The sequence below is a fragment of the Glandiceps talaboti genome, chromosome 7, assembly GCF_964340395.1.
Source record: "Glandiceps talaboti chromosome 7, keGlaTala1.1, whole genome shotgun sequence".
Classification (NCBI taxonomy): domain Eukaryota; kingdom Metazoa; phylum Hemichordata; class Enteropneusta; family Spengelidae; genus Glandiceps; species Glandiceps talaboti.
The window spans coordinates 25,917,725-25,945,224 of NC_135555.1; the positions used below are offsets into that span (position 1 = coordinate 25,917,725).

The 27,500-nt window shown below is 37.7% G+C and overlaps 2 protein-coding genes across 2 annotated transcripts in view; one reads left to right on the top strand and one right to left on the bottom strand.

Moving 5' to 3' along the window:
* Positions 1 to 37: 37 nt before the first annotated feature.
* On the bottom strand, positions 38 to 496 carry LOC144438135 (uncharacterized). Its single transcript, XM_078127165.1, has one exon. The coding sequence runs from the start codon at positions 494 to 496 to the stop codon at positions 38 to 40; it is 459 nt and encodes a 152-aa protein (XP_077983291.1).
* A 1,641-nt stretch (positions 497 to 2,137) lies between these two features.
* The window catches only part of LOC144438136 (polycystin-1-like protein 2), a 28,701-nt gene continuing 3,338 nt past the window's right edge, over positions 2,138 to 27,500 (top strand). Inside the window, exons 1-16 of the mRNA XM_078127166.1 lie at positions 2,138 to 2,300; positions 2,584 to 2,730; positions 3,151 to 3,296; positions 7,587 to 7,781; positions 8,417 to 8,656; positions 8,941 to 9,031; positions 9,685 to 9,791; positions 12,097 to 12,336; positions 12,859 to 13,363; positions 13,998 to 14,344; positions 14,695 to 14,919; positions 15,382 to 15,552; positions 16,874 to 17,034; positions 20,586 to 21,324; positions 24,603 to 24,813; positions 25,247 to 25,400. Of these exons, the coding sequence (XP_077983292.1) occupies positions 2,138 to 2,300; positions 2,584 to 2,730; positions 3,151 to 3,296; positions 7,587 to 7,781; positions 8,417 to 8,656; positions 8,941 to 9,031; positions 9,685 to 9,791; positions 12,097 to 12,336; positions 12,859 to 13,363; positions 13,998 to 14,344; positions 14,695 to 14,919; positions 15,382 to 15,552; positions 16,874 to 17,034; positions 20,586 to 21,324; positions 24,603 to 24,813; positions 25,247 to 25,400 (3,842 nt within the window). The remainder of the gene's footprint in view (positions 2,301 to 2,583; positions 2,731 to 3,150; positions 3,297 to 7,586; positions 7,782 to 8,416; positions 8,657 to 8,940; positions 9,032 to 9,684; positions 9,792 to 12,096; positions 12,337 to 12,858; positions 13,364 to 13,997; positions 14,345 to 14,694; positions 14,920 to 15,381; positions 15,553 to 16,873; positions 17,035 to 20,585; positions 21,325 to 24,602; positions 24,814 to 25,246; positions 25,401 to 27,500) is intronic.

Sequence of the window (27,500 nt, forward strand, 5' to 3'; positions counted from 1 at the left end):
CGGAGTGCTTCTGAAATTCCTTTGACATAAGGTATCACTACCTGTCCTTTAGATTGTATTGTATTGTACTGTCCTTTTTGGTAGTTGACTTAGCTTTAGGGGGCTTGTTAACCTTGTTAAAAGCCCACTGAGGGTATCCGCATTTCGAGAGAGCCTGGACGATGTGATGTTTCTCTTCATCAACAACATGAGGGTCTGTGATAACTGTCTTAGCACGGTGGAACAAAGTTTGGATAACTCCCAACTTATGTTCAAGTGGGTGGTTTGATGAAAAGTTAAGGTATTGGTCTGTGTGGGTTGGTTTGCGATATATTCTTATATCAAGATTGCCATCTGGTTGCATCACTGTCAGTGTATCCAGGAATGCTAAGGACTTATCTACTTCTCCTTCTGTGGTAAATTTGATGTCAGGATCAAGTGAATTCAAATGGTCTGTGAATTCCTGTGCAAATTCCTTCTTGAGTTTCGTGTGAATGTCGTCCACATAGAGGTACATAGCGGTACCACAATGATCGAGTCGTAGACAATGTCCCAAATGTCTACGACTCGATCATTGACCTTCACACAAAGAAGGTCAAGTTAGATCATTCCGCTGATGAAAGCTGTAGTGTTGACAGCTGAAAAATTTCGGAGAAAAAAATATTCGGTATTGAGAACAAAAGTTCAATTTGTGACAATATGTATTACCAATACAGATGAACTTTCATGATAGAACTAGAACACTGTTGACGCATCAGAACACTGTAACAGTTTTTGAACACAAAGTAAGTGTTCAGAACAAGCAAATAGAACACATACATTCTAGATCTGAATACTAGTGTTTTATGTTTTGGGCACAAACGAAGCTAAACTGAACACGTGGGACGCGTCCGAAGCGTCAAAATATTTAGAGTGATATAGAGGGAGGGTTATTTTATGTTTCCCTTGGATCTGCACTCTGCATTGTTGGCTGGACAAACACAAGAAAAAAGAAGAACGGGGCAAGGTATTCAAGTGATGCAAACTCACCAGAAAACAATTTTTTTCTTGGCCTTAAAATAGGTTTACAATGAGCGAGGAGTTCACAAACAGGTGAAATATTTATCATCGTTTCAATTTCATCAAATATGGACCTATTATTTTCAAATTTCTCACACTAATGCGCAGATGAATAAGAGAAATCGTGTCTTTTTAGATTTTCGATTAGAAGTTCAGGAAGTATTATATTGACCTTAAACCGTCTCCATTTTAGCGTGTTCTTTTCCGACTTCTCTCGAAAACAAACTACCACTGTTTGTTGCAAGGTCTGTACATAATCATTTATCTAGCTCTGTATCTCAGGATATAAATACACTCTCACATATTTATCAAGTGTAATAATCTATAATTTACACCCAAATGTATGTGGTCAAAATATGGAAAATAGACCAAGCCTCGCCTAGCCTACATTTTTGACAACTAAATTTCATTGGGACTTGAAAAATCAAAGATAGAGAGCTAAATTTCTTGCATAAATCATGAAATTGCAAGACTATGCTCTTATGGAAGGCATTCAGTTTAAATCTGGTCTGTTTTGCTTTGAGAGACAGTTATAGCGTTGGCGTCTTGGTCATTACAGTTTGATATATTTTTCGTAGTTTTTCCATGTGTGTCGTTTTGGTCAGATATTTTTTCGTTGCTTTCGTTTAACAGAGCGTCGTCTTTAGTGCCCTGAATAGTATCAATGTCTTGGTTTACAGTTTGGCCATTGTCACCCGTGTCAACACGTGTTGTTTTTTGTTTGTTTTGTTATTGGTAACGTTAATGTGGTGAGGGTCATCTGTGGTGCTTGTATTCTGTCTGTGGTATTTTGTGTGTTGTTATTGGTAACGTTAATGTGGTGAGGGTCATCTGTGGTGCTTGTATTCTGTCTGTGGTATTTTGTGTTTTGTTATTGGTAACGTTAATGTGGTGAGGGTCATCTGTGGTGCTTGTATTCTGTCTGTGGTATTTTGTGTGTTGTTTCTGTCACTTGTAATAATAAACACACTGTGTTATTGACTCAATCACTTGCAAACCTTTCATCATTTATAACGTAAATGACAATAACCTTAATAATCATATTATGGCTTCATATTCTAATCACATTTCATATATATTTTGCATTTTAATAGGCATAATGAAACCGGGCATATCCTTCAAACCAGACCGGCTTAAGAACTCGGTGAGATATCGACTGAAACTTAATGCTAAATTGAATAATATCACATCGTATACAGGCTTCGATTTTGTCACCAATGCACCTCCATATGATGGTACGTGTCAGGTCGTACCCCAAAAAGGTATGGTTACCATGGTCATTTCAACTCCACATAATTTTACGTTAGTGGCGAAATTACTTCTGTATCGCTTGTGATATTTCTGTGAAGAAAAAACAACAATATTTTAGAAGTTAGCTTAGTACCCTTTCCTGTATAAACAAAGTATTTGATTGGAAAGGTTTGAATAATGTTTCGTGTGCACTTTGTTGTAAATTAATTTGAATCCTATTAGTGAATCAATGTAAGTTGTGCATGTGAGAGGCTCGATAAACCTCATCAAGTATTCTTTATTCGCTTGCAATAGGTTTTGGTCTGGAAACTGAATTTGAAATCGCGTGTTTTGATTGGGTAGATGAAGGAATTCACCGAATAAAGAGACCAACCTTACTCGACGAAGGTCTGCCACCGACAAATACCGGTTTGTTATACGAATTTCGTGCAAGGAAACCAGGTTAGACATATATACTTACTCATTACATGCATCCATCAACACACACACACACACACACACGCACGCACGCACACACACACACACACACACACACACACACGCACACACGCACGCACACACACACACACATACATACATACATACATACATACATACATACATACATACATACATACATGTGCATTGTCATAAATTCAGCAATTCAAAACAAAATGCAGTACTGTCGATAGAACCATATAAAGGGCATTAACTATAGAATGCTATGGCTTTTAAAAATAACCCTTGACATTTTACAAAATTTCAAAGTTGAAGAAGTCAGCGAACGAATTGGCATTTTAATACCCGGCGTTAGCAAAGGAAGAGTAGCTTACAGGAGGAAATAAGTCTGACAGGACATTATTAACATGTGTTTACTTCAAGGGTTCGAATCAAGTGATGTGTTTTACTATGGTCCCGATTTCTTCACACCACCTACAAAGCTACGCTTAGGGAATCCAAATTTGTATATTGATGTCAGGATCTACGACTTTCTGGGGGACTATACGGTACAAACTTTGACCGTTCAGGTAAGATGGATAAATAAAAGAAATTTCAGAGATCCATACCAACACCACGAATATCGTCAGATAGCTATAATATAAACACATAGGGCATCTAATCGTAAACTTCATTGGCTACATATATCCGTAGATTAGTGACCAAAAATTCAAAATAAATCCATTATTTTGTATGATTTTTTTCGTGGCGCATAGCATACATTTAAAAAAGGAAAAAAAAAATACTACTGAATGAGATGAAATTTCTGCCCACAGACTTAAAACATAGTTAAAAGTGTGTATTACAAAATGGACACGTGACAATAGCTAGACTCTCTCACAACATGGACACGTGACAATAGCTAGACGCTCTCACAAAATGGACACGTGACAATAGCTAGACTCAAAAAATGGACACGTGACAATAGCTAGACTCTAACAAGATGGACACGTGACAATAGCTAGACTCTCACAAAACGGACACGTGACAATAGCTAGATCTCACAAAACGGACATCCAGACTCACAAAATGGACACGTGACAATAGCTAGACGCTCTCACAGTGCACAAAATGGGCACGTGAAAAATAGCTAGACTCTCACAAAACGGACAGCTAGACTCACAAAATGGAGACGTGACAATAGCTAGACGCTCTCACAGTGAACACAATGGGCACGTGAAAAATAGCTAGACTCTCACAAAATGGACACGTGACAATAGCTAGACTCACAAATTGGACACATGACAATAGCTAGATGCTCTCACAAAATGGACACGTGACAATAGCTAGACTCTCTCACAAAATGGACACCTTACAATAGCTAGACTCTCACAAAATGGACACGTGACAATAGTTAGACTCTCACAAAACTGACACGTGACAATAGCTAGACTCTCACAAATGGACACGTGAGAATAGCTAGATTCTCTCACAAAATGGACACGTGACAATAGCTAGACTTTCTCACAAATGAACATGTGACAATAGGCTAGACTCTCACGAAATGGACATGTGACAATAGCTAGATTTTCTCACAAATGAACATAGTTAGACTCTCAGCCTCGGGAAAATCTCTAGTAGGCTGCTTTGCATGTTACAGTATTCCTTGTACTCTCTCTTAGTTATGCTATCCTTGTATTGTGCGCCCTCGTCGACTACTGTAACACTGGATTCGGTGACATATTATCCCAGGAAAATGGTTAGTTCTAAGTCGCCGATGAGGGCTCACAGTAGTCGATGATGGCACACAGTACAAGGATATTAGATAGAGTTACTAAGAAAGAGTACAATGAATATCGGTACATAAAAAACACAGGCTACTAGAAATGTTACCGAGGCTGTTAGAGAGGCTAGACAATAGCTGTAGTGCACACCTAACGATGCTGACGAAACGTTGGCGAAACTTTGGGATTATCTTCCAAAGAAATTTCTGATTGAGTAGAAATTTGCAATAGTACTTATAAACTCAGAGTTCGTGAACATTGACTCTCGTGTAAGTAATAGAGAAGTATTAGAGAAGTGAGGTTGATATTATGCAGGCGTTCATTTTACAACTAGACTATCGTGGTAGATTGGACTGTGGACGTTTCAGATATATGCTATTGAACACATATTGCCTGGCCATGAGGGCTATAGCACCCGTTTATTACACCCGAGGGACTGTGAGTTACCAGAATCACGTGCTATTTCCCGAGGCCAAAGGCCGAGGGAAATAGCATGTGATTCTGGTATTAAACTCACAGTCACGAGGGGGTAATGAATGGGTGCTATAGCCCGAATATAGGACAGGCAATATGTGTTTTATAAGATACCTCATGCTGTGAACTCGCGGTGGCAGACGACATCGTCAGAAGCTGCCATTTTGACCTACTGTGAACGCGCGGTGGTCACGTGACCATGTAAAGGTTGATGGAACTATTTCCCTAGGGAAGTAGTCATTCTATTTTCCCATCACGTGACTGATCCTAGCGAATCATGACACAGCATTATCACTAGGTATATTATAAAGAAACCTATAGAATCCTATAGGCGAGTTGAATTATAGACATTCATGCCTACAGAAACCTATAGAATCATATAGACAAGCTGGCCTATAGACATGCCTATAGAAACATGTAGAATCCTATAGGCGAGTTGGCCTATAGACATTCATGCCTATATAAGCGTATAGAATCGTATGGGCAAACTGGCCATTTAACATACATGCCTATATTACTATAGTATAGGCCACTTGTTCTGTCGGGTGTATTTGTATAGTAATTCACTGTCCTCTGTTACTAAACTTTCACTTGAATGACATCTCCAGACATACGATATTACTGTACCTATTGTCTTGACACCCATATATGTGAGCTACTGCAATACAATATACTCATTTCTCTAACTAGGTGGTTGGCGACATGTACATACAACGTCATGTCAGATTCCAAACACAGTAATTACAAATTCATGACATTGTTCTTTCGTCTCCAAGGCTTGTCCCAAGCCGTAAGAATAAAATGAAAATACGACAGTGCAATAGAAAACACTAAATACGCAAGATAAGTTGGCAAACCGATGGTGATGGTAGTTTTCAAATTTATTGCCATCAAAAAGTGTCATCGTAACATCATTTTGATGTATCTATTTTCTAAAATTTACACTACCAGTTATGACACAGTATCACCATGTTTGGGCTGTTTGAATTTCATTGATATTATGAAACATACATAATCATCTAGGATAATCAGTTGTGGACTGTGACTGTGACTATGACTATGACTATGACTATGACTGGCTGTGACTATGACAGTGACAGTGACTGTGACTATGACTGTGACAGTGACTGTGGCTGTGACTGACTATGACTGACTGTGGCAATGACTGTGACTGACAGTGACTGTGGCTGTGACTATGACTGTGACTGTGACTGTGACTATGACTGTGACTATGACTGGCTGTGACTATGAAAGTGACTGTGACCGTGACTGTGACAGTGACTGTGGCTGTGACTGACTATGACTGACTGTGACAATGACTGTGACTGACAGTGACTGTGACTGTGACTATGACTGGCTGTGACTATGAAAGTGATTGTGACTGTGGCTGTGACTGTGACTATGACTGTGACTGTGACTATGACTATGACTGGCTGTGACTATGACTGAGGCTGTGACTATGCCTGTGACTATGACTGTGACTATGGCTGGCTGTGACTATGACAGTGACTGTGACTGTGACTATGGCTGTGACTATAACTATGACTATGATTATGACTATGACTGTGACTATGACTGGCTGTGACTATGACTGTGACTGTGTCTGTGACAGACAGTGACCGTGGCTGTGACTGTGGCTGTGACTGTGGCTGTGACTGACTATGACTGTGACTGTGACTAAGACTGTGACCATGACTGTGACTATGACTGTGGCTGTGACTATGACTGTGACTATGACTGTGACTATGACTGGCTGTGACTATGACTGTGACTGACAGTGACTATGGCTGTGAATGTGACTATGCCTGTGGCTGTGACTATGACTATGACTATGACTGTGACTGACTGACTGTGGCTGTGACTATGACTGACTGTGACTGACTATGACTGTGACTGACAGTGACTGTGGCTGTGACTATGACTGACTGTGACTGACTATGACTGTGACTGACAGTGACTGTGGCTGTGACTATGACTGTGAATGTGACTGTGAATGTGACAATGACTGTGACTTTGACTGTGACTGGCTTTGACTGTGACTGAGTGTGCCTGTGACTGTGACTGTGGCTGTGACTATGACTGGCTGTGACTATGACTGGCTGTGACTATGACTGTGACTGTGTCTGTGACTGACAGTGACTGTGGCTATGAATGTGACTATGGCTGTGACTATGACTATGACTATGACTGTGACTGTGACTGACTGTGACTATGACTGTGACTGTGACTATGACTTACTGTAACTGTGACTATGACTGACTATAACTCTGACTGTGGATGTGACTATGACTGTGAATGTGGCTGTGACTGGCTTTGACTGTGACTGTGATTGTGACAACTGTGACCGTGGCTGTGACTGTGACTGTGACTGTGACTATGACTGTGACTGTCACTGTGACTATGACTGTGTCTGTGACTATGACTGACTGTGACTATGACTTTGACTGTGATTGTGACTATTACTGTGACTGTGTCTGTGTCTGTGACTATAACTGTGACCGTGACTGTGACTGTGACTGTTACTGTGATTGTTACTGTGATTGTGACTGTGTCCTTTTTACGAAATACAGATTTAACACAGCGTGAATGACTGAACACATCAACTATATTTCCTTCAATTAGGTACAAAAGAAACCAGATCCTCTCGGAATAAGATCTACTGAACTGTCCGAAATGGTGGACGGTGATAATAGCACCTTACACAAATTTATTGGTTGGGGTAATACGGTGGCTGCCACTCAGCTTGTTGCTGCTATCAGCTCGGAGTTGAATTTCGCTGATGAGTCAGCAAATGAAACTGGAAATGTAACTACCAAGGTAAAAAAAAATAAACAGTACCCGTAATTTGTTTATTTGTTGTTGTTGTTATTATTATTATTATTATGGGGCGGGACAAGTATTTTCAAGAAAACACCTGTGAATTTATGAACATAAATGGTCACAGTTGTCTAAAACATTATACTATTGCTAACCTTAACTTGTTTGCATGGCGCCGGGGTGTACATTTCTTCCATAATGAGCTTCAGAGAAGTAAAATTAAAAATGATATAGAAAGACAATTGTATTTTTTCACCTCCATCTCTTCCTATGATTGATTGATTGGTTGGTTGGTTGGTTGGTTGGGTGGTTGGTTGGTTGGTTGGTTGATTGATTGATTGATTGATTGATTGATTGATTGATTCCCTTCAATAACCAACTTCATCCTTGTTTTTTACTGTTGAGGTTGTTACGAACCAAAAATTTAGAGAAGCCAAATAGCGCACAATTAAATACTTTCCTCGCAATTATTTTTGGGCGGGCCACAAAAGCAATCCTAATGTGTACTTGAAAGAAAACACAATTAAATAATGAATGAACGCTTTACGTGTCTTATAAGTGTGGCATGACCAAATTCCAAGAAATTAAACAAATTTCAAGACTAATAATATGATGACGTCATCTATTTATTTCAGTGTATTGATCATGGTTCAGAAAAGACCACTGTACAACCAAGTCCCAGTTCTGATAATGAGACCGTTAGCACCCCGTGCGTTTCAAAAACAACTGAGAAAAATAAATCAACCCGATCGGCAATGCTGCAGACAATGGAAAAAGTGGCCACCACCATCCAAACCAAAAGTGGTGCACAGCTTGTTGCAGCAGCTATTAGAGAAGGCACTGATAAATCAGAAGAAGTAACTCTGGAGAGTGGGGTGAGTCATAAATGTTACCATGGTTTTTGTACTTGAAGAAATCAACCGAATTGTGGATGGTAAAACAACATAATGTATTGACTGTTATACCGAAAACAAGAAAATAATGACACTCAAATTTGCCTCGCAACTGAATACAATGGTCATATTTGACCAATCCCCAATATATTAAGTTGGCTGGGGATGCTAAACTTATAGTAGAAATCCAGACAAAGTAAGTGTTTTTTTCAGTTCTTAATGGACAAATCCAGCTGTAATTAGTGTTATTTTTTTTAATCTTACAGTTTGTTGCTATCAATTCAGTGAAAACAGTGACGCGCCTTTTATTTGGCATGCGGTCGTCGACGTCAGATGCGGACATAGCTGCAGCTAAAGGTAAACCTGACCAAACCTCCAATTTCCATTAGTATGTATGTTTTCGTCAATGTTTCATTTGGCTTGTTCAAGTTTGCCTGGACACTTTCAAACTCCCCATTATCATGTGCTATGTTTTCGTGAACATTTATGTTGCTGTCATTAGCAAGTTGGATTCGATTGGTCTAGTTCTAAACTGGTACAGTGTATTACGTATTAATGAAGTTTTAATACGTAATACACTGTATCAGTTTAGAACTAGACTAGTTTCGATCACATCTCCTACAAAAAAGGAGAGATTACAAGGTGTATGTAAGACGTACAACATTGTTTACGTTTATTAGGTACATTTTGAACTTAATGAGATTGATTCATATGCCTAGGCCATTGTCAATTGTACCCCTTTAATTTATCCTTAGTGAATTGACATAGACTTATTGATATAGGAGTTCCTGACCATAACTTGGTACACTTTGAATCAAAATGTTAGACCGATAAAAAGTTATTAAGTAAATTTTAATGGAATCATCCACGAATGTTTAAGACGTTAAAGCATGTGTCATTGAAGCCTTAGTTTCAATATCTATTTTGCATTTATTGTTGTTGTTGTTGTTGTTGTTGTTGTTGTTGTTGTTGGTGTTGTTGTTGATGGTGGTGGTGGTGATTATTGCTAGATCTTGTACAAAGCATTGGTAACGTTATCAAGGTTGGACAAGATGTGCCCAAAACACAGGGAAGCGATTCTGGACATCAGCTAGAAGATGACCTTGAACACGACGAGGTAATGAAAGTTTATAAGAAATGTGACTTTTCCTTTTACGGTCCCCGTATTATTGCCAGTGTGAGAAATTATGAAGTGTAATAAGCATAATGTTTGCTTTCAATTGTCATGATTAAACTTTCAGAGGGTTGGTATTCCAAACCTTGGAAATTATCATAAATATCGTGTCGTTGACTATACGTTGTTAACCCGATAAATGTACATAATGATATACACACTACTGTCAACATGCATCCACATATATGAACCACATTTAGTGTCAACATGTACATGTATATGGACCACATTAGTGTCAACATGTATATGTATATGGTCCACATTAGTGTCAACATGTACATGTATATGGACCACATTAGTGTCAACATGTACATGTATATGGACCACATTAGTGTCAACATGTACATGTATATGGTCCACATTAGTGTCAACATGCATCCATATATGTGAACAACATTTAGTGTCATCATGTACATGTATATGGTCCACATTAGTGTCAACATGCATCCATATATGTGAACCACATTTAGTGTCAACATGTAAATGTATATCGTCCACATTAGTGTCAACATGCATCCATATATGTGAACAACATTTAGTGTCAACATGTACATGTATATGGTCCACATTCGTGTCAACATGTACATGTATATGGTCCACATTAGTGTCAACATGCATCCATATATGTGAACAACATTTAGTGTCAACATGTACATGTATATGGACCACATTAGTGTCAACATGTACATGTATATGGTCCACATTAGTGTCAACATGCATCCATATATGTGAACAACATTTAGTGTCAACATGTACATGTATATGGTCCACATTTAGTGTCAACATGTACATGTATATGGTCCACATTTAGTGTCAACATGTACATGTATATGGACCACATTAGTGTCAACATGTACATGTATATGGTCCACATTAGTGTCAACATGTACATGTATATGGTCCACATTAGTGTCAACGTGTACATGTATATGGACCACATTAGTGTCAACATGCATCCATATATGTGAACAACATTTAGTGTCAACATGTACATGTATATGGACCACATTAGTGTCAACATGTATACATGTATATGGTCCACATTAATGACAACATGTACATGTATATGGTCCACATTTAGTGTCAACATGTACATGTATATGGTCCACATTTAGTGTCAACATGTACATGTATATGGTCCACATTAATGACAACATGTATACATGTATATGGTCCACATTTAGTGTCAACATGTACATGTATATGGTCCACATTTAGTGTCAACATGTACATGTATATGGTCCACATTAGTGTCAACATGCATCCATATATGTGAACAACATTTAGTGTCAACATGTACATGTATATGGTCCACATTTAGTGTCAACATGTACATGTATATGGTCCACATTTAGTGTCAACATGTACATGTATATGGACCACATTAATGACAACATGTACATGTATATGGTCCACATTTAGTGTCAACATGTATACATGTATATGGTCCACATTTAGTGTCAACATGTACATGTATATGGTCCACATTTAGTGTCAACATGTATACATGTATATGGTCCACATTAGTGTCAACATGTACATGTATATGGACCACATTAGTGTCAACATGCATCCATATATGTGAACAACATTTAGTGTCAACATGTACATGTATATGGACCACATTAGTGTCAACATGTATACATGTATATGGTCCACATTAATGTCAACATGTACATGTATATGGTCCACATTTAGTGTCAACATGTACATGTATATGGACCACATTAATGACAACATGTACATGTATATGGTCCACATTAGTGTCAACATGTATACATGTATATGGTCCACATTAGTGTCAATATGTACATGTATATGGTCCACATTAGTGTCAACATGTACATGTATATGGTCCACACTTAGTGTCAACATGCATCCATATATGTGAACAACATTTAGTGTCAACATGTACATGTATATGGTCCACATTTAGTGTCAACATGTACATGTATATGGTCCACATTAATGTCAATATGTACGTGTATATATGGTCCACATTAGTGTCAATATGTACAAGTCATGTATATGGCCCACATTAGTGTCAACATGTACATGTATATGGTCCACATTAGTGTCAATATGTACATGTATATGGTCCACATTAGTGTCAATATGTACGTGTATATGGTCCACATTAATATCAACATGCATGTAAGAAGCTGATTATGATCGTCAATAGCAAGGATTTCAAAAGCAAATAAATTATAACTGTGTTTTATTTTCTCATATATAATTAATACATAAGGTGAAGAAAGTCACGAACCAGGCGTTGGACGCAGCTCATGCAGCGGCCATGTTGGCCGTTAAGGACAGACTAGTCGGTCAAGAAGGAATAGTTATGGATTCGAAAACCTTAAATTTGCAAGTTTTACGAGACATACCTTTAAGTCTTGCTCGTAAATCTTTAGACACTCCCCGGGGAAACTTCAAGTTGCCGACAATGGAGAGTTTGCCAGAAATTGAAGAGGGTTATTTGAATATAGAGGTAAGGAGAGGTAACGTAATCACACACACACACACACACACACACACACACACACACACACACACACACACACACACACACACACACACTAAGACCTGCTATGAATAGAAAGATCGAAAAACACTTAGTTTGGTTGGATGGTTGTTTGGTCGGTCGGTCGGTCGGTCGGTCGATTGATCGATCGACTGACTGACTGACTGACTGACTGGCTGACTAGCTCATCTGACTAACTGACAAAGTGAAAACCCAGCAAAGTACAAACTTTTAATATGTTAATTTTGACACTGATTGTGCATTTTCTTATAACAGCAATAACAAATACCCCTTTAGGACCGCTTGCGTATTTCTTCTTACGCTAAATGCAAATGCTAACCATAAAGGTTTGTTTTTGTCATTCCTCTAAGAAAATCCAATATTGTCTTACGATTTCCTCAGCTGAAAGGTGGTGGTCTTCTTAACATACATCTAGAGATTTCACTGTTTGATAAATCAAGTCACTAGTGGTTGTCTTTGTTGTTACAGGTTGCTGAACTTACTGATAACTATTTTAGTTGGGATGCGAGTGCAAAATCAGTGGCATCCCCTGTAGTTGGTCTTTCATTTACCGATATCCATGGTGATGAAATAGCCGTGTCAGACACTGAAGGATGGTATGAGGTCACATTCAACTCATCCTCGTTCACATATTTCGATGAAATTGAAGGAGAGTATGCACCAGCCTCTGAGGCAGACGACGGGTTTTATTACTTGAACATCACCGTGGAGAGGGCGAATAGCTCTGTCAGCTTATATATACGTCCTCATGATGAACGGGTAATGTACCAAGCCTATATCAAATATGCAGATTTTCCATCAGATTATGACGCTGATCTCGCTACAACGATCCCCCATGACCTTGTAAATTTCACTAAAGATGAAATAGAAGAACTAGATGATGAACAGATCGATGAACTTCGACATACATTTTTCTTACCGAGTGAATACGTCACTATGGCTGGTGATTACTTTCTGGCCTTACGTGCGCAAGGTAATTACTGATTAATGAGGGTTGTATTATAAGCTGTGAGGTGCATTGCGTTATCTGTAGATTGGTGTGTAGCTTTACAAATAACACGGTAAGAAAATGTTATAAATTTATATTTTACGGTACGGACCGTAAAGTTAGTGCTGGGTCTCCATTGACCAGTACACGTTGAATTTGCACACAAACGTAATCATACACAAGACACCGTAGGAAGTGAGGCAAGTCAAACTAACATGGATTGGGATTGAAAACCAAAAGTGCACGCAAGATCTATATTTAAAGCTGTTTATCCTACAGATAAAATCGACCACGAATTGACAGGTGTAACGTATTTTTATGTAAGTAACTTAACAATTATAAAAAATCTGTGTGACCAAACCCTTAACAAGATTAGAGTTCGCTATATCTTTCACCGACCGAGGCCCGATATTCCGTACTGAGAGTGAGGGGGCGCGACAGGGGGCGCGACAGCAACGATCTTCAAATTAAAGAAATCCCTAAGTCAACGGAAGATCATGTAATCACGGACCCAGTTGAGTCCAAAAGCTCATGAATTAATATGATATTTTTATCCGAAGCTATCATGTACAAACTTTATTACTGAAAATATGTTTGAAAATTTTCCTCTTTTTAATAGCAAACAATATCACCAAAAATTCTGAAGAAAGTGGAAATTCAGACCCAACAGATATATACCCTGGCAATAATACGACGAACTCGAATTCAGAAAACGTTAGCACGATAGCTACAAGCCTAATAACTACTACTATGAAAACAACTCTGTTGACAAGCTCGTATGGTGAGACAACTAACACTACTAGTTACATTTCATCACAACATACAACTAATGAATCGTTGCAACCATCAGTATCCCCAAGTTACCAAATATCCAATGTTTCCCACAACTATACAATAACCATATTTTCATATGGGTGTCGATATTGGGATGAGAAGAGTCAAAAATGGCTGGATAAAGATTGCAAGGTGAGTACACATACACACATGAATTAACATAGAACTTTACATATGACAGTTCACCATTTTGTCTCAGGGACTGACTACGACAAATTCAGTGGCATTCCATACAGCCAGATAATCCAGAGTGCTAAACATTCCATTTTTGTCAACTGTTTACATGTAGTTTGAAATACATATATTTTGATAATTTCGTAGGATAAACTGTTGTTGTAGAGTGGCTCTTTGAAGTCACTTGCCAACGTTGCCAACATACGGGTATCAATTTGACCAGTACAGGTGTTAGGTAGGAGTGTTCAATCTCGTGTTTCATATTTCACGTTTAATTATACGCATGCTGGGGTTATTTCTTCTATTAGGTAAGCCCCCTATCGAACACAAAGTTCAGTCGATGTCTGTGCAACCACTTAACATCGTTTGCATCGGATTTCTTCGTACCACCAAACACCATCAAGTTCAAAGACTTAAGTTTTACTGACTTTAAGGACAACTTTGAAGTTCTGGTCTTTGTCTTATCCTTATTGTTGGTGTATGTGTTACTGATTCTATGGGCTCGTCGTGCTGACCAACGAGACCTAGTAAAGGTGAGATATGGATTTTCTTTTGAAAGCGATCGACATACTCTATAAATAGAATCATGACAGTCATTGTCCTATTTATGTAAATACTAAGCAAGTTCATACAGAAGGTCTTAAGCATAAAGTTTACTGTTGCAAAGCCTGACATAACACTTATTGTCATGAAACTATGCATGAAGTGGATATCATAATAAATCCAGGTATAAAGTTCAATGTCGTAAAAGAAGTTAAGTTAACGTTAAATGTCGCAAACAAGACAATTTTGGTTTTTGTGGCAACTGTCGAACGGAAAACTGGAAAATACTATAGTCTGCAAGTGTGCTAACAATTGGGGTTAATATAAAACTATCGAATAATAACGTGCAAGATGCAAGGCGTAAGTTCCGTAAAACCTGACAGCAAATGGACTATGACCACTTCTCTAGCCTCAGAGCTGAGTTCAAGTCAATGCACCATTTTTCTTCGTAGTGGGCTGTATTGCCATTGGTGGATAACAATGAAGAAGAATGTTATCTGTATGAAATCACAGTTGTGACTGGTATACACAGTGAATCAGCCACCAAGTCTAAAATACGATTTCAAGTATATGGTGAAGATGGAGATACTGAAGTGCGATTACTACACGATGGACAAAGAGAGGTATACTTATAGTAATTTATTCACGACGAACAAAGAGAGGTATGCTTATATTAATTTATTCACGACGAACAAAGAGAGGTATGCTTATAGTAATTTATTCACGACGAACAAAGAGAGGTATGCTTATAGTAATTTATTCACGACGAACAAAGAGAGGTATGCTTATAGTAATTTATTCACGACGAACAAAGAGAGGTATGCTTATAGTAATTTATTCACGACGAACAAAGAGAGGTATGCTTATAGTAATTTATTCACGACGAACAAAGAGAGGTATGCTTATAGTACTTCATTCACGACGAACAAAGAGAGGTATGCTTACAGTAATTTATTCACGACGAACAAAGAGAGGTATGCTTATAGTAATTTATTCACGACGAACAAAGAGAGGTATGCTTATAGTAATTTATTCACGACGAACAAAGAGAGGTATGCTTATAGTAATTTATTCACGACGAACAAAGAGAGGTATGCTTATAGTACTTCATTCACGACGAACAAAGAGAGGTATGCTTACAGTAATTTATTCACGATGAAGAAAGAGAGGTATGCTTATAGTAATTTATTCACGACGAACAAAGAGAGGTATGCTTATAGTAATTTATTCACGACGAACAAAGAGAGGTATGCTTATAGTAATTTATTCACGACGAACAAAGAGAGGTATGCGTATAGTAATTTATTCACGACGAACAAAGAGAGGTATGCTTATAGTAATTTATTCACGACGAACAAAGAGAGGTATGCTTATAGTAATTTATTCACGACGAACAAAGAGAGGTATGCTTATAGTACTTCATTCACGACGAACAAAGAGAGGTATGCTTACAGTAATTTATTCACGACGAACAAAGAGAGGCATGCTTATAGTAATTTATTCACGACGAACAAAGAGAGGCATGCTTATAGTAATTTATTCACGACGAACAAAGAGAGAGGTATGCTTATAGTAATTTATTCACGATGGAAAAAGAGAGATATGCATATAAATTTATTCGAAAACAAACACAATCCGAGTATTGTTCAAGTTTGCCAAGGTTTGTCTTTTATGTTTAATAGTATGTTACCTTATGTCCATGCACTGATTTTGTTTATATTGCGTGTATTCGAGCTTGGTTGTGGAGAGTAGGGTGAACCTGGCCTGGACATGGTGTCTTTTGTACCTGCTGGGTATGAAAACCCTAAAAAGTGCAAGTGAACGCCACATCCATGGAAGCATAACTTTCATGGCACATCCAACGAGATTTAGTTTGTCTGTTATCTGTTATTCATTTCCACTATCACGTGACATTGACAGTTTCCATTTTGATTTGTCCTATAGTTATTCCTACGAGGCAGTGTTGATAGATTCCTGATGTCTGTACCCAAGTCTTTAGGAGAGCTGCTATATATTCGTATCTGGCATGACAATTCAGGCAATGGTGATTACCAATCATGGTATCTTACGCAATTTGAAATGTTGGATTTACAGAACAATAAGAGGTTTGTATGTTGGATTTACAGAACAATAAGAGTTTTGTCGGACATGCTCCACATTATAACATGTTTGACGCATTTTATAGAAACCTAGAACAGAATGTCACAAGATACGTAGCTGTTGTAATCTTGGTGCCTAGTACAGTTGTTCATGTTTTACGTTTATTTGTATTTATGATACTAATATAATCCGATGTTGTTACCACAGGGTAATTCGTATTGTATAATCGATATGTCATTTTTAGCTCAGATACATGTGTTGCCAACTTGTCTTTGGTGTTGATAGCTATTGACCAAATTCAAGTTGTAACTTCAGACGCACAGTCAATCTCAGAGGTACCAGAATCTCAGGATACGTATTCAGTGGATAAACTCACAAGCACTCAAAATATTACTTTTGGTGAAGAAGGTGTATGCTTAAACCAACAATACGAGAGCTTTGGATTCGTTTTCCTTCACTTACAGCAGTTCAGACTAGATCGAAACAATTAGTTCTCCGTAGTATTCCTACTACGACGCAGATCAGTTACCGCAAGATCTCTCCCGTATTCGTAGGCCCTTTGCATACACCCTACATTCACATTTTATTCAAATTCAAAGCTTCATTCCGTATTACAAATATGGTTAGTAAATAACATGTTTACAGTAAACTTCATTTTTTTTCCTTATATAGGAAGTGTTTGTGAACTACAGTTAATTTAATTCAGAGATAAACAGTTTTGGAAATACCCTTTTCTACTATAGTTGAATTCATTAAAAGTTGTGATTTATCACTTGTAGTGACACTTGCAATATTCACTTAATTACAAGTAATAACATGGCCTAGCTCGTATTACTATCTCATTACTCAATTAGACCTCACACGGTCGGGTATCCTAGATACAATTTATAATACAATTATATACTTTGTAACACCACCCCCTTCTCCATAGTGTTTTGTCCCCAAAACAAGCAATTGAAATTGAAAAGAATAATAAAGAGTAATAAAAGGTACAGAAAATGTTAACAATTTGAGTAAAATTCAAAATTCAAAGGCACTCGGTGTAAGGTAAAATGTGAATGAAGAATAGAAAAAGTCGATCAAGTATTTTGTTGTTGTTGTTGTTGTTGTTGTTGTTGTTGTTGTTGTTGTTGTTGTTTACATAGAAAATGTGAAAGTGTCTCTAAATGTCGTAAGATGGTAAAAAGGTTTTCAAATTATCGTAAAATGATAAAATTCATTCTATAATGTTTAAAATCACACACAAAGTTTACTTATTTATCTTAATTATCTTAATTAATAAAAGTGCATTTGTCTATCTTATTAATCAATTTTATTCAATAAAATTGAATAATTAAATGGACTTCTACATTATGTCTTCAAAATCTGAAATATCGCAGTAACTTCAAAACCACTCAAAAGTTATGAAAGTACGTATCATCATAATTCAAAACCTTAATAAAGAATGTCCAAGAGGCAATAAAATCTAATCGTAAACCGAAGCTAGCGTGAGGGGCAAGGTTCCATGTCGAGAGAAGAAATACCATCTGCATTGTAGTACAGTCAGTTGGTTGGTTGGTTGACGCGAGGTGTCATTATCATTACTCGACTGTTTAGCATTACCACTATCCCTGATAAAAGTATGTGACAGTGCAGTTTCGTCTGGTATTCCTAGTATGCGGCTGTCTACTACACTATTCTTTTTAAGAATGAGGTAATTATCAAAGGGGTTTTCATGAATGGAACAGTTACTTTTAGCAGTTACGACCTTACTACAATTACATTGCGTACGTCGTAGTAATACCATTTCAGGAGGCTGGCTTTGTGATCTATAGACGTAAACATTAGCTTTCGACAGTATTACATACCATTTCAAAATGTATATGTAATGATGACAATTAAACCTAGGGCATCGCAGCAAGACACAGACCTTCAATAACATTTTCAACATAATTTGTAACCTGCACAGAGTCATGTGCTGACGTTGGCATTGGGAATGTAGGTTTAAACCAAGAAATTTGATGCGCATTCAATTTCCACATTAAATATAATATTAAGGCCAAGTCAAAAACATGATAAGAGCAAAGTTACCCAGCTCAGAGTGAAGAATAAAGTAGATATATCCTAGTGAACCGTCATTAAAATTGATTGAATTGTCATTACTACGTCGAGCTTTGTACAGCTGTTAGACCTTGTCATCTAGAGATACAGTTCCCAACAGGAATTTCCCGATTAAGTTTTAACAAGTTACTGACTAGTCGATTGCATCCGCGAATCACGCAATGGCCTAGCTCGTATTACTATCTTATTAATCAATTAGACCTCACATGGTCGGGTAACCTAGATACAATTACTGTGTTTATATAATACAATTATATACTTTGTAACACATGTATACTGATAATATATTTACAGTTAATCATTGAAGTCAAATTTAGGTCATTATCGGGTCTGTCTGTCTGTCTGTCTGTCTGTCTGTCTGTCTGTCTGTCTACCCCTGTCTGTCCGTCCGTCCGTCCGTCTGTCTGACTGACTTACTGACTGTCTACCTCTGTCCATCTGTCTTTGTCTTTGTTTGTCTGTCTGTCTGTCTGTCTGTCTGTCTGTCTGTCTGTCTGTCTGTCTGTTTACCTCCCTCCCTGTCTGTCTTTCCGTCTGTCTGTCTGTTGGTTGTGGTATTTTGAGACCAAACTTTGTGGAAAAATTACATTTGACGGAAGGATGAGCTGAATCGATTTTGATAGTGGTCCATAGTTTCCATGGCAATCCAATTAAATGCAATTGATTTGAAAAAGAATGTTAGGGATATATTTAGATAAAAGTTTGAGGCAAGATAGCGAAAAGTTCAAGAACCATTAAATTAGATTTGACAGGAAACCTTTGTTGTCATAGCAACCATCACACGGTAAATTAAAGACAATAGGAATAGCTGTTGGGTATATACAATTCAATCCTCCACGGGTCTCTGTTAATCAAATTAGCGGATCCAATACGTTAATCAGATTTGGTTGTTGGCAAATGTGAAATTGTACCCCTTTGCCAACATGTGTCATATCACAGATATAGAGCTAAATTTCTTGCATAAATCCTTACGAAGGCATTCAGTTTAAATATGGTCAGTGCAAAGTGTATTGTTTGCACTTCACTTCATTTGATAATTGTACGTTCTAACTGTATATATATTTATATTTTTTATTTAAACTTAGGACTATGGACTAGATTACTCCCTAGCGGACTAGATCCATGGTCCTCACCAGGAATATTTTGCTCTTCTTTTTTGTGTTTTCTTTTAGTCTTAGTGTAATTATTAGCTGGAAGTAATTTTGTCAGAACTTGTAGCTTATTGACTTATTTGCTTTTCCTGCTCCTCTTTTTTTCTGTTATGTACCCTTTGTACAATTCCTGGTGAAATAAATAAAAAAAAAAGAGAGACTGACATATCCCAAGACAATCCCGTCGAGTGCCCTCTAGTCTATACTGTTATGGTCATAATTTAAAATATAGTCAGGAACTAATCTTATAAACCAATATTCCATTTTTTGAACTATGTCTAACGTTTTCTTTTGGTTTATTACAGATGTTATTTCCTCTGTGATCGTTGGCTAGCTGTGGACAAAGCTGACGGGAAAGTGGAACGCCTTGTACCTGCAGCTGGTAGGGATAACTTATTGGAATTCTCACACTTGTGCATGTCAACAATCCGCTCGAAATTCTCCGATGACCATGTTTGGTTTTCCGTCGTGTCCCGTCCAACGTGTTCTAAATTTACACGAAAACAGCGAGCTTCGTGCTGCTTTGCATTGTTGTTTCTCACCATGATTGCCAACGCTATGCTCTACATAGACTCCGAGGATGAAGCAAGGCAAAGACTGGGTGGCAAAGGGGTGGACTTTGGCGTCTTTAAGATATCATTTAAGGAGATCTACACTGGCTTATTTGGCGTTTTTATTGTCACCCCACCAACTTTAGTGATCGTTTACTTGTTTAAAGAATGTGCACCCCTTCCCGGAGATAAATCGATTCTATACGGCTGGCAATATCTGAAAGACTACGTCAAATACAAGAAAGGCTATGGAAGTCCGTGTATTGGAGAGGAAGGGATAGAAGTAATTATAGCAAGAGGAAAGCGCAAGAAGAAAAAGTTGGCATGGTACTGGGTGTATGTTGCTTGGGTCCTGGTTTTTCTCTCTTTAACCGTATCTGGGGTATTCATCATAATGTACAGTATGCAATGGAAAGGAGAGAAGTCTAGGAGATGGCTTATAGCAATGGTATCATCTTTATGTTGCTCCCTCCTCATTGTTGAGCCGATAAAGGTAAGCCATGTTAAACCAAATAACAATTGATCCTTTCAACATGTCCGTAAAGTAGTCACACGTACCTATACTTGTAAATATGAAATCGTCATTTAAATTGAATAGAGGACGTTAGAAAACCACTTTGCCAGGGAAGTAAGTTCATGAAGTTGTTGGTTATATATTTTGCAGTATTTTAAAGCAGGACTTTCCTCCCCATGAAGGTCTGGCACAATGCGAGAAAATCGATCATTCTCATTATACTGTATTTTAACAACCATCCATTCCGGTGTACATCTATAGCACACTTGCTTTTCACAACCATCCATTCCGGTGTACATCTATAGCACACTTGGTTTTCACAACTATCCATTCCAGTGTACATCTATAGCAAACTTGTTTGTCACAACCATCCATTCCAGTGTACATCTATAGCACACTTGCTTTTCACAACTATCTATTCCGGTGTACATCTATAGCACACTTGCTTTTCACAACCATCCATTCCGGTGTACATCTATAGCACACTTGCTTGTCACAACCATCCATTCCGGTGTACATCTATAGCACACTTGCTTTTCACAACTATCCATTCCAGTGTACATCTATAGCACACTTGCTTTTCACAACCATCCATTCCGGTGTACATCTATAGCAAACTTGCTTTTCACAACTATCCATTCCGGTGTACATCTATAGCACACTTGGTTTTCACAACCATCCATTCCGGTGTATATCTATAGCACACTTGCTTTTCACAACCATCCATTCCGGTGTACATCTATAGCACACTTGCTTTTCACAACCATCCATTCCGGTGTACATCTATAGCACACTTGCTTTTCACAACTATCTATTCCGGTGTACATCTATAGCACACTTGCTTTTCACAACCATCCATTCCGGTGTACATCTATAGCAAACTTGCTTTTCACAACCATCCATTCCAGTGTACATCTATAGCACACTTGCTTTTCACAACCATCCATTCCGGTGTACATCTATAGCACACTTGCTTTTCACAACCATCCATTTCAGTGTACATCTATAGCACACTTGCTTTTCACAACCATCCATTTCAGTGTACATCTATAGCACACTTGCTTTTCACAACCATCCATTCCGGTGTACATCTATAGCACACTTGCTTTTCACAACTTCCCATTCCAGTGTACATCTATAGCAAACTTGGTTTTCACAACCATCCATTCCGGTGTACATCTATAGCACACTTGCTTTTCACAACTATCTATTCCGGTGTACATCTATAGCACACTTGCTTTTCACAACTACCCATTCCAGTGTACATCTATAGCAAACTTGGTTTTCACAACCATCCATTCCGGTGTACATCTATAGCACACTTGCTTTTCACAACTATCTATTCCGGTGTACATCTATAGCACACTTGGTTTTCACAACCATCCATTCCGGTGTACATCTATAGCACACTTGCTTTTCACAACCATCCATTCCAGTGTACATCTATAGCAAACTTGCTTTTCACAACTATCCATTCCGGTGTACATCTATAGCACACTTGCTTTTCACAACTATCTATTCCGGTGTACATCTATAGCACACTTGGTTTTCACAACTATCCATTCCGGTGTACATCTATAGCACACTTGGTTTTCACAACCATCCATTCCAGTGTACATCTATAGCACACTTGCTTTTCACAACCATCCATTCCGGTGTACATCTATAGCAAACTTGCTTTTCACAACTATCTATTCCGGTGTACATCTATAGCAAACTTGCTTTTCACAACTATCTATTCCGGTGTACATCTATAGCAAACTTGCTTTTCACAACTATCTATTCCGGTGTACATCTATAGCACACTTGCTTTTCACAACTATCTATTCCGGTGTACATCTATAGCACACTTGCTTTTCACAACCATCCATTCCGGTGTACATCTATAGCACACTTGCTTTTCACAACCATCCATTCCGGTGTACATCTATAGCAAACTTGCTTTTCACAACTATCTATTCCGGTGTACATCTATAGCACACTTGGTTTTCACAACTATCCATTCCGGTGTACATCTATAGCACACTTGGTTTTCACAACCATCCATTCCGGTGTACATCTATAGCACACTTGCTTTTCACAACCATCCATCCCGGTGTACATCTATAGCACACTTGGTTTTCACAACTATCCATTCCGGTGTACATCTATAGCACACTTGGTTTTCACAACCATCCATTCCGGTGTACATCTATAGCACACTTGCTTTTCACAACCATCCATCCCGGTGTACATCTATAGAACACTTGGTTTTCACAACCATCCATTCCGGTGTACATCTATAGCACACTTGGTTTTCACAACCATCCATTCCGGTGTACATCTATAGCACACTTGCTTTTCACAACCATCCATTCCGGTGTACATCTATAGCACACTTGCTTTTCACAACCATCCATCCCGGTGTACATCTATAGAACACTTGGTTTTTACAACCATCCATTCCGGTGTACATCTATAGCACACTTGGTTTTCACAACCATCCATCCCGGTGTACATCTATAGCACACTTGGTTTTCACAACCATCCATCCCGGTGTACATCAGATTCTATAGAACACTTGGTTTTCACAACCATCCATCCCGGTGTACATCTATAGCACACTTGGTTTTCACAACCATCCATCCCGGTGTACATCAGATTCTATAGAACACTTGGTTTTCACAACCATCCATCCCGGTGTACATCTATAGCACACTTGCTTTTCACAACTATCCATTCCGGTGTACATCTATAGCACACTTGCTTTTCACAACCATCCATCCCGGTGTACATCAGATTCTATAGAACACTTGGTTTTCACAACCATCCATTCCGGTGTACATCTATAGCACACTCGGTTTTCACAAACATGAAGAGTTGTGCTGTTACTATGCAATCCGATATATCGTCGTCGATCATATACCAGCTTATTGATTATTCAACATGAATACATCTCGAACTTAATCTGATGTAGTGACTAAAGCTTAATACGGCATCATTTCTTTATTTATCGCTATATATACGTCATTCAATGTCGTTAATTTGTTTTCGATTTTGTGAGCCTCATACCTAAGATCTAGATGAAGACATTCACTCTCAGAACAACAAAATCGAAAACAAACGAGAGGAGATGAAGGATATCGATGTAAATAAGAAACTTGATGTAGCTATATTTACTACATCAGATTTGAATCAGATTGATCTATAACTATAACAATCTTGTGTTTAATATGGATAACATTTTTTTCTGAATCTGACATACTGTGCATTATCAGGTGTTCGCCGTGGCTTTTCTGATTGCACTAATTTTCAAGAAACCATCTGAAGAAGAAAGAGACGCGGCATGCTCAACAGAAGAAATTCAAAAACCTGAAATCAAAGTTCCTGAAATAACCATAAATGGAGTGAAAGAAAATGAATCGGATATAGAAAGTGAAACAGAAGACTCAAATGGTAGTGACAAGTATATGACATCATCAAGTACATGTATTGCATGCCATGTGTTATGTGCTGCAGTATTCAATAAAGCACATTTTTATGCACAAAATCGTGTTTGTCGTGATAAATTTAGAGTTTTCATTGTTATTTAAATTTATATTCGTAAAATCGTTCTCTGCATCGTAGAAGTGAATGTTTGTGGTCGAATTTTCACCTATCTTCACATCATATTGGCTTACGTCTAGCTAGTCATGGTGATTACACTTTTTGTATTCTTCAAAAGTTCATTGGTAGAAATCAAAATTTGTATTTGTGATTTTTGTGATTTTGATATATAAATATATATATACGTACGTACGTACGTATATACGAATGTATGTGTATTATATTGTTTACATCAGAGTGTTGCGTACAATAACCTTCAATTTTATATCGAAAAGGCCCATCTCACTTGTCTTTGTTTTGTATGTTCACTTTTAAGATGAAGACATACCACCAGGGACGTCGATTAAAAAAGCACGGGAAAAACGCGACCTTGAAATTCAAATGAAACGAGTGATTCGTGAAATTGGTGGATACCTTGTGTTTCTATTTCTTCTGTCAGCCATTGGTAACCACAACGCTGGTATTGAGAGGTATTACACACATAAGTCTATTACGGACTCACTACTGTCACGTTTCTATCTTGTAAGTACATGTTTGTGTTCCTCTTCACAGCCGTTGTCATTCAATTTTACATTAAAATGGCGTCATCTTCGCCTTGTCATCAGGTTTTGTTTTCGATCATTAAAGTGACCGGATGAGAAATCAGTATTTATTTTGGATTTTTAATTCGTAAGATAACTTTACGATTTTTTTGGGGAAAAAAAACAATAACGTGAAACGACATAGACAACGTCCGAGTTTGATATTGTACGTACTGGAAGTGATTTGTAAACAAAATTTTCCTTTTAATCATTTGAAAAGATACATGTATTCCCTAGGCTAGGTCCAGACTGGCCATATTACTACTCAATGTACTCCATTACTATTACCAGTCTAGTCAAGGCAGTTACGAAAGGTGTTAAATTGTAGTGCGCATGCTCCCCTGTAGTGCGCGAAGCGCAAAGGGCGCATGTCAGTAGAAATCCATGACAAACTGACAGGCTGTCCTCATTGGACTGCACTAATATGCAAATGTCCAACCAGGACTCTACCCCCAGTCTGTTTAAACTAAAATCACGTGGGGATGCCACAACTCCATCATGTTGATATGAACACTGTTGGGGATGAGCACAGAAATATGAGCTCGAACAACTGCCTTGACTAGAATGGAGATAGTAATTGAGTACATTGAGTATACATGTGATACAGCCAGTCTGAACCTAGACTGGTATTCACAGACTGAACACCACTTTGTGATTACTTGTGTTTACCAAGTTTGTTTACAACAGCGACACACTTTGATACATATTCTCGCAAACCAGAGCGAGCTGATATTTCTTATGCTGCACTGCGAAATATCAAGTGCTTCTCTGATGGTGCCGTAAAAGAGGCTATGGTTTATGAGAAAGTTGACACATTGAATTTCAATATTTTGCTGTTGCACACATATTGAGTGAAAGACGTGGACTTGGGCCATTTTGTTGCAAGTTTGTTTTAGTAATGTAAAAGCCGAAATATATACCAATTTCCCATCCATATATATATACAACTCAGAGTTGTCTGATGATCGCGCAATGCGTGAAACTCCGAGTTACAACCAAGAAAGAGTTCCAGTACTACCAAAACTATATATATATATATATATATATATATATATATATATATATATATATATATATATATATATATATATATATATATATATATATATAACTCGGTGAGTATCAATCTGCTAAGACAGTGCTCTATACCGCAGTGGCAGAGCGTAATAGTTTTGGTAGTACTGGAACTCTTTCTTGGGTGTAACTCGGAGTTTCACGCATATTGCGATCATCAGACAGTGTCTGATGATCGCAATATGCGTGAAACTCCGAGTTACACCCAAGAAAGAGTTCCAGTACTACCAAAACTATATATATATATATATATATATATATATATATATATATATATATATATATATATATATATATATATATATATATATATATATATATATCTTTTTATTAGATCCGAGATGGTGGTCAAATGTTTGCATGGATGAATAACACACTTCTACCAGGTCTGTATCCCCAAATATGGTACAATGATAAGGTATTGACAGAGAAGGATCGTAAGTTAATAGATACACTGACGTCACTTCGAATTGGACCTCCTCGGCTTAGACAACTTAGAATAATGCCTGGTAAGGAAGGTTTACATTGTTTTTATCAAATTACAAACTTAAAGTTTACAATGTGTTCGAAAATGTAACACGGTTGGTAAAGTGTTTTGCATAAAAGGATATTATTAGTATAGAATTAGTGAAATGCTATCTTGTGCTGAGGTAACATTTATTTATAGGCATCACAATTAACTTTGTCAGCCAAAGGTAACTGAATATTTTGTTTATTTGATCTTCTAGGTCAATGTGATGTATGTACAGTAATATCAGAACTGTCAATGGAGTGTAACACTGAGTTCTCACTGGAAAATTTAGAAGAACGGACATTTGGTGTCCATTGGACCAATATCACGGAATTAACGACCAACGGAAGTGACAATTCTGACGTGATGAGTGATAGCCCCTGGAAATACAGGTAGAAATTCAG

Excerpts from the sequence above, each read along its gene's own strand:
- LOC144438135 (XM_078127165.1), bottom strand. The coding sequence starts at position 496 with ATGTACCTCTATGTGGACGACATTCACACGAAACTCAAGAAGGAATTT.